The following is a 14,485-nucleotide window of genomic DNA, read 5'->3' as shown; positions in this document are numbered from 1 at the left end:
AACTTTTATTCTTTGCCTTTTAAAATGTTTTGTAACTTTTTCTTGAAACCTGGACATGATGTACTGGGTAGAGGGAACTACTCTAAATGGAACTTTAGTAATATGGTAATGAAGTGTGGGGAGAGGTGAAGCATTCTATAATCCTATGATTAGGTTTCAACCTTTTAGTGAATTTATACCTCTGGACTGTGAATTCTCAGTGCTTTTCAACTGCTTCTCAGTTTTTTTCCTCCCTTCTTAGCAGAACAGGTTGCCTAGAGTAGGCTGAAGCTGAGTATTTCCCTTCCCTAAGATCAGTTAGACTAATAATATCCCAGCAGGTTAGGCTTTGGGCAACTATTTTCTCCTGAGGACAAGTATTGTTGAAAAGAACAGAGTGCTCTGGTATATAGGCATACGTTAATTTATTGATCTTTGCTTTATTGTGCTTCACAGACATTGCAATTTTTACAACTTGAAGGTTTGTGGCAACCCTGTGTTGAGCAAGTCTATTCACACCATTTTCCAACAGCATTTCCTCACTTTGTGTCTCTGTGTCACATTTTGGTAATTCTTGCCATATTTCATACTTTCTGATTATTATTATATTTGTTATGGTGATCCGTGATCAGCAATTTTTATTGGTTCCATTGTAACTGTTTTGGGGGCACCACAGACCACACCCATATAAGTCAGTGAACTTAACTGATAAATGTTGTGTGTGTTCTGACTGCTCCACAGATCGGCTGTTCCTGTGTAATCTCTCTTCCTCTCAGTGGGCCTCCCTATTCTCTGAGACACAACAATATTGAAATTAGGCCAATTAAAAACCCTACAGGGCTTCCCTGGTGGCGCAGTGGTTGAGAGTCTGCCTGCTAGTGCAGGGGACACGGGTTCGAGCCCTGGTCTGGGAGGATCCCACATGCCGCGGAGCAGCTGGGCCCGTGAGCCACAGCTGCTGAGCCTGCGCGTCTGGAGCCTGTGCCCCGCGGCGGGAGGGGCCGCGATGGTGAGAGGCCCGCGCACTGTGATGAAGAGCGGTCCCCGCACCGCGATGAAGAGTGGCCCCCACTTGCCGTAACTGGAGAAAGCCCTCGCACGAACCGAAGACCCAACACAGCCAAAAATAAATAAATAAATAAATAAATAAAGTAGTTATTAAAAAAAAAAAAAAAACCCTACAATTCTTCTAAGTGTTCAAGTGAAGAGTCAATCAATCTGGCAAACTTCATGGTTGTCTTTTTAAAACAAAAATTATTGAAGTGTAGTTGATTTACAATGTTGTGTTAATTTCTACTGTACAGCAAAGTGTACGTATACATATGTATACGTTCTTTTTCATGTTCATTTCCATTACGGTTTATCACAGAATGTTGAATATAGTTCCCTGTGCTCTACAGTAGGGCCTTGTTGTTCACTGTTGTCTTATTTCAAGACATCGCCACAGCCACACTAAACCTCAGCAACCACCATTCTGATCAGTCAGCAGCCATCAACACTGAGTCAAGACCTTCCACCAGCAAAGATTATGACTCACTGAAGGCTCAGACGACAGTTAGCATTTTTTAGCAATAAAGTATTTTTTAATTAAAGTATGCACATTATTTTTTTTAGACATATTGCTATTGCACACTTAATAGACTAAAATATAGTGTAAACATAACTTTTATATGCACTGGGAAACCAAAAAATTCGTGTGACTAACTTGGTTGCGATATTTGTTTCATTACGGTAGTCTGGAACTGAACTGACAATATCTCTGACATATGCTTGTATTTTAAAATGGTTCCTTTACTCCTCCCTGTACTGGAAGCACAGAGGGATTTTTCCCTGATATTTAATGTGAGAACTTGGTTGAGTTCCTGGAGATAAAACTCACAAAAGTATGCAGGTCCCCTTATGATGGGGTCCCCCAGTGTTTTTATTGTTCAGACTTGTCCACAGCTAGCCTTTAGTTATTTGTCAATTACAATTCAGGTTTTCCTACCTGGGCACTGATTCCCATGGAGGTTTAAACTCATGTGTTTCTGATCCAGGAAGTTATGATTCTTTGTATTTGCCTCTGTGTCTCCCCAATTTTGGGGGCAGCAAATTGTGCTGTGGCCACACTTCTCATGGATTTAAGAAGTATTGTTGATTCGTCAGCTTGTTCAGCTTTTACCTTGTTGTTAGGACAGAATGGCAACTTCTAAGCTTTCTACATGCTGGCCTGGAAACTGGAAGTCCTGCTTGTGAGTTTTTTAATTACAAAAGTAATACATGCTTAGTGTGAACATGTTAAATAATACAAATACATGAAGTAAGAATTGAAAGCTCCTTTTCAGCTCACTTCCCAAGAGAACAATTTACAGCAGGCTGATGAGCAAACTTCTAGACATTTTGTTATACATGAACAATCATCCATCCATTAATCTGTCCATCTACCCACCCATCTTAATACACTCTGTGTATTGGTTTTCTAGGGCTACTGTAATAAAGTACCACAAAAGGAGTGGCTTAAGCAACATTTATTTTTACTTTTTTTCTTTCAATTTTATTGGCATATAATTAAAGTACAGCACTGTATAAGTTTAAGGTGTATAGCATAATGACTTGACATACATATATTGCAAAATGATTACCACTGTTAATATCCATCACTTCATATAGTTACAAAAAATGTTTTAGAATTACTCTCTTAACAACTTTCAAATATACCATACAGCAGCGTTATCTATAGTTATTACTTGTCTTTTTGATGATGGCCATTTTAACAGACATGAGGTAGTAGCTCATTGTGTTTTTAATTTACATTTCCCTGGTGAGTAGTCCTGTTGAGCATCTTTTCATGTACCTGTTGGCTATTCGAATATCTTCTTTGGAAAAATATCTATTCAGGCCCTTTGCTCATTTTTAAATTGGATTATTTGCTTTTTTGCTATTGAGTTATATGAGTTCTTTACATTTTGTATATTAACCTTTTATCAGATACATGATTTGCAAATATTGTCTCCCATTCTGTAGGTTGCCTTTTCATTTTGTTGATTATTTCTTTTGCTATGCAGAAACTTTAGTTTTATGTAGTCCCATTTGTTTATTTTTAATTTTGTTGCCAATGCTTTAGGAGTCATATTAAAAAATAATCATTACTAAGACCCATGTCAAGGAGCTTTGCTTTCTATATTTTCTTCCAGGAATTTTATGGTTTCAGGTCTTATCTTTAAGTCTTTAATCCTATTCAAGTTGATTTTTGTGAATGATATATGAAAGGGGTCCAGTTTCATTCCTTTTCATGTGAATATCTAATTTCCCCAGCACCATTTATGGAAGAGATTGTCTTCTCCATTGAGTATTCTTGGCTCCTCATCAAATATATGTTGATGGCATATTCATGGGCTTATTTCTGGTCTCTGGATCCTGTTCCATTGATCTATTGTCTGTTTTTATGCCACTATGATACTGTTTTGATTACCATAGCTTTACAATATACTTTGAAATTAGGAGGTATGATGCCTCTAGCTTTGTTCTTCTCTGTCAGGATTACTTTGGCTATTCTGGGTCTTTTATGGTTCCATATAAATTTTAGAAGTGTTTTTTCTACTTCTGTGAAAAATTCCACTGAAGTCTTGATAAGGATTGCATTGAATTGGTAGATGTCTTCAAGTAGTATGGACATTTTGATGATATTAATTCTTCCAATACATGAACAAGGGATATCTTTCCGTTTGTTTATGTCTTCTTAAATTTCTTTCACCTGTGTCTTATAGTTTTCAGTGTAGAGATCTTTCACCTCTTTGATTAAGTTTATTCCTAAGTATTTTATTGTTTTTGATGCTACTGTAAATGGGATAGTTTTCTTTATTTCTTTTTTATATAATGTTATTAGTGTATAGAAATGCTACTGGCTTTCGGAAGGCAGCTATGCTCACCACTATACCACCAATGCTACATGAAATGTTACTGACATTTGTTTGTTGATTTTTGTATACTGCAACTTTACTGAATTCATTGATTAGATCTAACAGTTTTTTTGGTTGAGTCTTTAGGATTTTCTATATAAAAATCATGTCATCTGTAGAGTCAATTTTACTTCTTCCTTTCAAATTCTGATACATTTATTTCTTTTTCTGGCCTGATTGCTCTTGCTAGGACTTTCAGTACTATGTTGAATAGGAGTGGGGAGGGTGGGCACTTTTGTCATGTTTCTGATTATAGAGAAAAGATTTCAACATTTCACTGTTGAGTATGATGTTAATTGTGGGCTTGTAATATATGGCCTTTATTATGATGGGGTATATTCCTTCTATACCTAATTTGTTAAGAGTTTTCATCATGAACAGATGTTGAATTTTGTCAAATGCTTTTTCTGCATCTACTGAGATGGTCATGTGATTTTTTATTTCATTCTATTAATGTGATGTATCACATTAATGGATTTGCATATGTTGAACTATCCTTGCATCCCAGAGATAAATTCCACTTGATCATATTGCATGATTCTTTTTTTTTTTTCTTTTTTTTGGCTGTGCTGGGTCTTCATTGCTGCGCATGGGCTTTCTCTAGTTGCAGTGAGCAGGGGCTACTCTTCATTGTGGCGCATGGACTTCTCATTGTAGTGGCTTCTCTTATTGCAGAGCACAGACTCTAGGCACACGGGCTTCAGTAGTTGTGGCTCATCATCTCAGTAGTTGCAGCTCACAGGCTCTAGAGCGCAGGCTCAGTAGTTGTGGTTCATGGGCTTAGTTGTCCCGCGGCATGTGAGATCTTCCCGGACCAGGGATTGAACCCATGTCCCCTGCATTGGCAGGCAGATTCTTAACCACTGGACCACCAGGGAAGTCCTGCATGATTCTTATAATGTGCTGCTGAATTCAGTTTACTAGTATTTTGTTGAGAATTTTTACATCTATATTCATCAAGGAAATTGGTCTCTGGTTTTCTTTTCTTATAGTGTCCTATCTGGCATCAAGGTAATGTTGGCCTCATAAAATGAGTTAGGGAGTGTTCCCTCCTTTTTGATTTTTGGAAAAGTCTGTGGAGAATTGGTGATAATTCTTCTTTAAATGTTTAATAAAATTCACTAGTGAAGCCATCTGGTCCTGGGCCTTCTTTTGCTGGGAGTTTTTAAATTTCTGATTCAATCTCCTTACTAGTAATTGGTCTGGTTAGATTTTCTATTTCTTCCTGATTCAGTCCTGGTAGCTTGTATGTTTCTAAGAATTTTTCCATTTCTTCTAGGTTGTCCAGTTTGTTATAGTTGTTTATAGCAGTTCTTATGATCTTCTGTATTTCTGTGATATCAGTTTTAATGTCTCCTCTTTTTGTTACAATTTTATTGATTTAGGTTTTCTTTCTCTCTCTCCTTTTTTTGGGGGGGGAGGTTTCTAGCTAAAAGTTTGTAAATTTTGTTTATCTTTTCAAAGGTCCAACTCTTAGTTTGTTATTTTTTTCTATTATTTTTCTACTTTTTATTTTACTTATTTCTGCTGTAATCTTTTATTTCCTTCCTTTTGTTAACTTTAGGCTTTGTTTATTCCTCTTTTTCTAGTTCTTTGACATGTAGAGTTAGTTGTTTAATTAAGATCTTTCAATTTTCTTGATGTATGCATTTATGGCTAGAAACTTTCCCATTAGAAATGATTTTCCTGCATCTTATAAGTTTGGGTATGTTGTTTTTAATTTTTTTTGACTCAAGATATTTTATTTCCCCTATAATTTTTCTTTGACTCATCAGTTGTTCAGAAGAGCATTGTTTAATTTTCATGTATTTTTGAGTTTTTCAATTATCCTCCTGTTATTGATTTCTAGTTTCATACCATTGTGGTCTGAGATGATACTTGGTATAATTTCAATCTTCTTGAATTTGCTAAGACTTGTTTTGTGGCCTAACATATGATCTATCCCAGAAAATTTTTCATGTGCAGAAGAATGTTCTGCTATTGTTAAAATGTTCCAAACAAAATTTATTTTGTCTTAGTAATGGAGACTAAAAGTCCAAGATCAAGGTGTCGGCAGGATTTGTTCCTCTGACAGCTGTGAGGAAGAATATGTTCCATACTTCTCTTCCAGCTTCTGGCGGTTTACTGGCAATCTTTGACATTCCTTGGCTTGTAGATGTATCACCTCAGTCTTAGCCTTCATCTGCACATGGTGTTCTCACTGTGTTGGTGTGTGTCTGTCTTTGAGTTTAAACATCTCCCTTTTATAAGGATATCAGTCATATTGGGTTAGGGCTTACCTTAATGACCTCATTTTAACTAATTACATCTTCAATGACCCTATTTCTAAATAAGGTCATATTCTGAAGTACTGGGGGATAAGACTTCAACATATAAAATGTTGGGGGACATGATTCAACCCCAAATACTCTGTCTATCCAAACTGGAATCATTATGAGACCATTTTTCCATGATTTACTTTTTTCATTTATTGTGGACACATTGCCATGCTGGTATATACAGATCTACAGATTTTGGCATAATGCTCTATAGTATGCATTATGGTAATATATTTAGCTGCTCATTGAATGATGAACCTTTGGATGAGTTTCTACTTTTTCACTATTACAAATAACTCTGCAACAAGCATATTTATATATACAACTTTATGTGTGTGTATTTGTTTTGAGACAGATACCTACAAGTGGAATTAATGAGGCAAAACTTTTAGGTATTTTATATTTTGTTAGGTATAGCCAACATTTCTTTTCTTGAACTTTAGGTCTTTCTCTCTGGCTGCATATTGCCCCTGCCCCCTCCACAATATTACACAAGCATCACACACTAAGCATTTGCAAAATTCTTTATTTCTTGTAACTTTTTTCCCACCCCTCTCCTTTTCCTTGCCCTCTCTATTCTGCCCTCTTGCCCTCTCTATTCTGCCTTGTTGAATAGTGGGACTTTCCAGGGAGCTGACAAGTAAACAGAGGATAATTCTAATCTTGTGTTTACTTTCAATTTCCTCTGCCTCTCATCTTTCTTTTACATAACATCAGAGGGAATTTTCTGAAATGCAAATTTGATAATACTGGGCTTTTGCTCAAAAAAACCCTCAAACGTTCTTCTTTGAAATCAGGGTAAATTTGGTATATCTTAGCTTGGCACACAAGGCTATCCCTGATCAGCCCTAAATTGCTGCTTCTTCCCTCTTGCCTACCACACCCTTCACTCTTCTGAGTCATACTGAAGTTTTAGTTCTAAGAACCTGGCCCACTCTTTCACCCTTCCTCACCCTTGCATACCATTTTCCTTTTTGCCTGAGGGTTACCCTTACTCTTCCATTCCTACTGTCCATCTAGAAAGCTCCTTCTTATTCTTCAACTGATTTCTCTGATCCTCAGTTTTTCTATTTAAAAATAGATATAAAAACAACACGTGCATCTTGGTTTTCTAATAATTCAATGAGATAATCCTATTTAAAGTCATCATCACACAGCCAAGCAATTAGTAGATACTCAATAAATGTTAAATCTTCTTCCTCAATTTTCTTTGTGAGACATTTTTGTGACATAAGGCATATCATTAGTAAATTTTTAAAAAATCAGTAACAATATAGTACATGGAAAGATATCTATGTTCAGTAAATGTAGATCTGAGTCGAATGGATTGAGTGAAACCAAGATATATGATGTTGGTTACATTCTTCTAATCTAGTGGTTTGGTTGGTAGGGCTTGGTTGTTTGATTTTCTAAGCATTTCATTATGTACTCTATGTACCCATCACTCAGTCTCAGTGGTTACCAACATTCTGATAATCCTGATGTGACTTATTCTTAACAAAACCACCCTATCTACTTGTAATTGCTGCCACTTCACTGTGTACTTCTCCTCAAACATCTGTTGCATAATACTTTTTAGCCCTTTTCTGGAAATAGTAGTAAATCTTACTATTCTGTAACTTTCAAAATATTCTTTCTTTTCCTTTTTGAGGACAATCTCTAGTCTTCTGGAATGGTCTTCATCTTTGCCAGTGTCTTAGTCTATTTGGGCTGCAGTAACAAAAATACCATAGACTAGGTGGCTCAAACAACAAACATTTTTTTTCTCACAGTTCTGGTGGCTGGAAATCCAAGATCAAGGTGCCTGTAGATCACCTGGTTACTGGTGAGGACTCTATTCTTGGCTTGCATACAGCCACTCTTGCTGTGTTCTCACATGGTGATAGGGGTGAGGCAGCTCTCTGGGGTCTCTTTTAAAAGGGCACTAATCCCATCATGAGGACTCTACCCTCAAGATCTAATCACATCTTAAAGCCCCCACATTCTACTGGATTGGCCAAAAAGTTCTTTTGGGTTTTTCCCTAAGATGTTACAGAAAAACCCAAATGATCTTTGTGGCCAACCCAATAATACCATCACATTGAGAGTTAAGATTTCAACATATGAAATTTGGAGGAAAGGGGACTACAAACATTCAGTCTATGATAGCCAGAAATCCTGAAAATCCCTTCTGCATGTTCACTGAAGATCCTCTGATAAAATTCTCCTTAGCTAGAAAGAAGAACTTACTATAAACTACTCAATTGTTTTTGTTCATACCTCTTGGGCTTCATTTCCCTCTTTGTCTTGCTTACTCAGTCTTTTTTGTTGTGATTCATTCTTGACTGGGAAGATGGAGACTAGCGGATGGATAATTATTTCTGTTTCCTTTTGGTCATCTGTTCATGCTATGCTGTCTGGATCACTTCTTTCTGTATTTCTATTTTTTCTGATTCTAAGACACCTTGGAACTTAAAAACATGTCATTGTTAAGAAAGAAATGTGACTGCATGAGATATTCTTAAATCAAAGCTTTGTTGAAGGCCTAGCACATGTGACTTTCTGCATACTGTATATTACTCTTTGAGCTTCTATGCAGGAGTGACACAGCTCTCTATTTCAGAGCCCTTATGCTCTTGTTGGGTGATAGTATATTCTCAACTTGACCAAGAGTAGTACATCAAAAATCTTAGTTCCACTGCGTATAATGCAAACCTAGGGCTTTGTACTCTGAGAGGCCATTTACAAGGCAGAAGGTAGTGTGAAATGGACAGAAGGGCCAATAGAGAAGGGGATGGCTCTAGAAGGTGTAAGTCTGGGTCCCCTCTCTACCAAATACTCTCTTTGACCTTAAAAGCAACACATGATTTGATGAGCTTCAGCTTTCTAATCTGTAGAAAATATTCAATAGTTACAGCTGCACTGCCACCTTGCTTGGTTGGTATAAGAATCAAATAAGGTAGGCCTCTGCAGTGTTAATATAATAATAATGAGAATTATTAGTAAGAGACAATCTAGGATGTCTTTCTGGAAGAAGTGGTAGTGAGGAACATGTATGGCCAGAGGGAATACGTGTAAGAAGGAGGAATGTGGAGGGAATGTGGATCAGTTTGCTTTTGCTCTGTCCCTTCTGCTGATCCCAGGAAAGCATCTGCTAAGAAATCATTTGTCTCTTTTATGGGGCCAGAGATAGGGAGTCATGCTCTCCTCAGATTATATCCAAGATGCTGGCCACTGACCTTTAAGTTGAAGCATGAAGCTTTTCAGATAAAATGAAGTTCCTGTGTTGAGACAGCTGTGCAATGTTCAAGGAAGTCTGGGCATTGAGGATTCTTCTCCCTGTTCCTTCTACAGGTTGGTGAATTCTGGCATTACATCAGGTGGTTGTCTAGCTCTATGCTCGGTGCTCAGCACAAACCAGAATCTCACACACCTTTACCTACGGGGCAATGCTCTCGGAGACGTGGGGATCAAGCTACTCTGTAAGGGACTCTTACATGCCCACTGCAAGCTTCAGGTGTTGGAGTAAGTCTCTGAGCTTATTACAGTGATGGGAATGCATGGTGGCTACAGGGAAGGGGACAGTTGAGGGGAATGATGATGAGATAATCTATATCTGAGAGTCTTCCTAGGGCTTGGCTTCTTACAGGATTATGGGACTAGGAGGAGCTGTACTTTTAGATGGTGTAAAGGTAAATACTGAAGTTCCTTTCACCATAAATCTCTCTACCACAAAAGAGTGGGGGTGGTATGGCACTAGTGTTTTAGGAAAATCTGGGGGAGAGACACAGAATTTGGGAAAAATCATTTCATAAACTGCTGTTAATCATTTGAACTGCAAAATCCAGTAGACGGGAAAAAATATTCTCATCTGAAGAGGAGAGAATGATAACCCTTGGCACATAAGGCAGTTCCAAGTTTGTTAATCCTGAGCCTTTTCTGCATTTGAAATATTACAGGCTAAGATCTGGGAGACCTGTGGAGGATAATTAAGGGTACATTTTCTTGAAATCACCTTCTTTCTTGCAGATTAGACAACTGCAGCCTCACGTCACACTGCTGCTGGGGTCTTTCCACACTTCTGACTTCTAACCAGAGCCTGCGAAAGTTGAGCTTAGGCAACAATGACCTGGGTGATCTGGGGGTCATGCTACTCTGTGAAGTGCTGAAACAGCAGGGCTGCCTCCTGAAAAGCCTGAAGTAAGTGTGCTCTGTAGAGATTTGTGTGGCAGGGCTCCTAGTGCTAAGGAAAAGTTGGCCAGTTTCCAAAATCCAGGTTGGCTTCATTTGCACTCTGGGTGAGGTTGGGCCTGGGCCAGTTGCAGATTTATAAATGTATACAGTAATTGAGTCATGAACTATGTATTCAATTTCATCCAGACATTTAGAATAATCAAGGTTCATTTGGGTGTGAAAAGACCTTTCATCCATATTCCTGAAAGAAACACAAATCCCAATGAAAAATAGCCAAAGATAATTGTATTTCTATGCAAGGTATCATACTTTGTAGAACTAGACCTGTCCATGGGTCATCCTTATTGCAAAGGTTCTTGCGTAGTAGGGATGTTGTTGGTCTTGTTTCGGAGAATTTCTAAATAGAAAGTGCTCCAGAAACATCAAGATTAGAAATTCCATAAACTTTGGCCTGTCTTCAGGGTGTTGGGACCGTTGGCTCCTTTCCATCATCAATGATACCACTGAGGTACACATTACCTCGCTAGTAAGAGCTTCCTAATTAGTTTCATAACTTCTGTCAGCTCTGACGATCACAGTCTCCACTAAAGACATTTCTTTCACTTGGTTTTAGGGTCAACACACTCTCCTCTGGATTTTCTCCTACTACATTGGCTGTTTCTGCTCAGTCTCCTCTGGTATCCCTTCATCATTCTGACCTTTACATACTGAATCCCCAGGACTCAATCACTGGGTTAATTTTTCTTCTTTACACTTTCTCCCTTGTTTACATCATCTAGTCTTCTGGTTTCATCATATATGTGCTGTTCCCCTCCCCCCAGTTCATATCTCCATGAATTCCATGTTCAAATGCTTGTCTCACCTTTCTACTTGGATGTCTAATAAGCCTCCCAAATTTCACATGTCCAAATCCAAACCTGTGCTGTTCCCTTCTGTCCAAAATCTGCTTCTTCCCTATCTCAGTCAATGGTAACTCAGTCTGAATTGTTCAGGTCAAAACAATCCTGGTGTCATCTTTGACACATCTTTTTCCTTATGCACATATCCAATCCATTGGCATGTCCTGTTAACTCTGCTTTCACAGCATGCCCACTCATTGACCACTTTTTGCCAGCTTCATGGCTCCTACCCTAGTTCAAACCACTGTCACCTCTTGTCTGGATTGTCCTGGTAGCATTCTGCCAGGATACTCTGCATCTACCATTGCAGATGGAGGGTGTAGCTAAAACATGAGTCAGAGCATATCACTCCTACCAACATGCTTCTATCACAAAGTAAGAGCCACAAACTCATGGCAGTGTCTAAGGCCCCATGTGATCTGGCTTCTGCTATTTTTGCAAAGTCATCTTCTAACCCTAGTTCCTTCTGCTCCACTCACACTGGTTTCCTTGCTATTTCGAAAAACACTGTCACCTCCGAAACTATGCACTTGCAGTTCCCTCTGCCTGGAACTTCCCCCCTTTGATATCCACATGCCTTATTCCTGTGCATCATTAACTTCTCTGCTCAGGGTTTTCTCTGTGAGTCTGACTGTAACCATCCTACTGAAAATAGCAACCCAGCATGCCTTTCCTCTTCTTTGCTTATTTTCCTCCATAGTGTTGACCATCATAATACATGCTATATCATTTTCTTGTTTATTTATTATCTATATCTTACCCCTAGTTTATAAATTCTATTAGCCCAGAAATTTCTGTCCTTGTCCATGGACTCAAGGCTGAGAACCAATTAGAATATAGGTTTGAATAAACAATAGTTCAGATCAGCATTGTATCCTTGTGTGGACACAGTGGAACATGTTTCTTGCAAGAAAAGCCATTTCCAGAGCTAAGAGAAATAGGAAAGAAAGGAATTCTTGGTCAGGATGAAGCTGGGGACATTTCTGTATGTGGGCTAATTGACCCAGCCCTGAAGGACACTCTGGAGATAAGGGACAGGCTCAAAATAGACTGGGGAATCCATGGATGCAGTCAACCTGTCTTGTGAGCTCAGGTTGCCATAACAAAATAGCAAAGACTAGGTGCCTTAAACAAATCATAGACATTTATTTCTCACAGTTCTGGTAGCTGGAACATCCAAGATCATGGCGCTGGCTGATTTGGTTTCTGGTGAGAGCTCTTTTCTGGACTTGTTGTGTCCTCATGTGGTACACAGAGATAGAGACAGAGATAGACAGAGAGTGTGTGCTGTGGTATCTCTTATTATAAGGGCACTAATCCCATCATGAGGACCCACCCCCATGACCTCATCTAACCCTCATTACCTCCCAAAGACCTCATATCCAAATACCATCACATTGAGGGTTAGGGCCTTAACATATGAATTTTGAAGGAACACAAACAGTCCATAACACAACCAAATCAAGATTATTAGAAATGCTTCAGGACAAATGGTATGATTTCTTAGTTAAGTTGCAAGGGAAACTTAAAAAAAGAGAAGGAGGAAGAACTGATATCAAAGAAGACTTGAGAGGCATACCAAGCAATTACAATGTGTGGACCTTTTTTTTTTTTTGGCTGCATTGTGCGGCTTGCAGGATCTTAGTTCCCCCACCAGCAATTGAACCTGGGCCATGGCAGTGAAAGCACCAAGTCTTAACCACTGGACCTCCAGGGAATTCCCAATGTGTGGACTTTATATGGCTCCTGATTAAATGAACATAATATAAAAATTTTATCAGACAGTTGAGGAAGTTTAAACACTGATTGGACATATATTGATATTTAGAAATTATTGTTAACTTTTTTGGGTGTGATAATGGCATTGCAGTTATGTTTTAAAAGTCTGCATTTAGTTTCACACATTGAAATATTTATAGATGCATGAACTGCTGTGTTTAAGATAATCCACTGATGTGAGGAGTGGGTGGGTGATAGATGAAACAAGATTGGCCATGAGCTGTTAACTGCCAAACCTGGGTAATGGGATTCATTATACTATTCTCTCTATATTTGCACATGTTTAAACATTTCCAAACTTGAAGGTTAAAAATATTGAATATCACAGAAACCACATTAGGCATGAAGTGCAACATTGGAAAACCTAGAAGTGTGAGGCTAAGTGAGGAGATGAGATTTTTAAAGCCAAAAACTGAAAGTGTTTATTTGAAGAGTACAATCCAAAGCTTCTCTATTTGCTTTTACAGGTTGTGTGGAATGTATTTCAATTATGATACAAAACGTGCATTAGAAACACTTCAAGAAGAAAAGCCTGAGTTGGCCATTGTCTTTGAGCCTGCTCGGTAGTGGTGGAGGCAGGGCTGCCAGACGCCAAGGTTCTTTGCCTTCCCTGCCATCCAGGTGTGGATAAGTGGTAGTGAGTACTCCTCCATCAAGGTTAAGACCACCACTCTGTGATTCTTCTGGTCCAGTGAGGAAGAGTGGAAGCTTGCTGATGGTGCCTTTGCCTAGAGAATGTGAGCATCTCCTTTACCTCTGGGTTGAAGACACCAGGGCAATAAAATCATCAAACAACGCAGGTCTCACCATAGTGCCTCAGTCAGAGGATGTGCTCCACTTGGTGACCTCATGTAACTAACTCATTCAATAAAGCACTTTTTCTTTCTTTTTCTCTTTTTGCTCTAGCTCTCCTTTCCCTCATATCTTCCCCCTCCCCTTTTTTTGTTTACTTTTGACTGTATCATTCCTCCTGCCATCTTTCTCTTAACTGACCATAACAGAATGAGTTAACTGTATATTATGTTGCAATTTTGTGGCAGCAACTTATTTATTTTTAATCTTTGAACAGTTATATTTTCTAATAAAATAATTCATTTTATTGTATTGTAGCTGGTTGAAAATTTGGAAAATAGAAAAACTTTATTGTATTTATTGAGTTAATTTGTTTCCTTTCCTTAATTTTAAGAGAGTGTGCCTAGAAATCTTTTTACTTATTTATCTAAACTACTAAAGATAAATTAAATTGCTTCATGTGTTAAAAAATCTCTTTGCCAAATGATTCAATTGTAATGAATAAGGAAAAAAAAAATGTCTTATCCTAACTCTGATGGTTGAAATTTCAGCTCTGGTAGGACAGGAGGTTGAAATCATGCAAAAGAAAGTTTTAGAGTAGAGGGAG

General features: G+C 38.2%; 1 protein-coding gene across 4 annotated transcripts in view; it reads left to right on the top strand.

Annotated features, from left to right (window-relative positions):
- NLRP3 (NLR family pyrin domain containing 3) overlaps positions 1-14,232 on the top strand; it is a 54,286-nt gene extending 40,054 nt beyond the window's left edge. For 2 of the 4 annotated variants that reach the window (XM_036849418.1, XM_036849419.1), the window contains 3 exons: positions 9,569-9,739; positions 10,244-10,414; positions 13,554-14,167. In XM_036849418.1, coding sequence (XP_036705313.1) covers positions 9,569-9,739; positions 10,244-10,414; positions 13,554-13,653 — 442 coding nt within the window. In that variant the 3' untranslated portion in view covers positions 13,654-14,167. Of the gene's footprint in view, positions 1-9,568; positions 9,740-10,243; positions 10,415-13,553 lie in introns of all 4 variants that reach the window. The other 2 variants (XM_036849416.1, XM_036849420.1) reach the window with 2 other exon arrangements.
- The last annotated feature ends 253 nt before the right edge of the window (positions 14,233-14,485 follow it).

This window comes from Balaenoptera musculus, chromosome 3, assembly GCF_009873245.2.
Source record: "Balaenoptera musculus isolate JJ_BM4_2016_0621 chromosome 3, mBalMus1.pri.v3, whole genome shotgun sequence".
In the NCBI taxonomy this organism is placed as follows: domain Eukaryota; kingdom Metazoa; phylum Chordata; class Mammalia; order Artiodactyla; family Balaenopteridae; genus Balaenoptera; species Balaenoptera musculus.
This window is presented reverse-complemented; position numbering and strand designations above follow the sequence as displayed.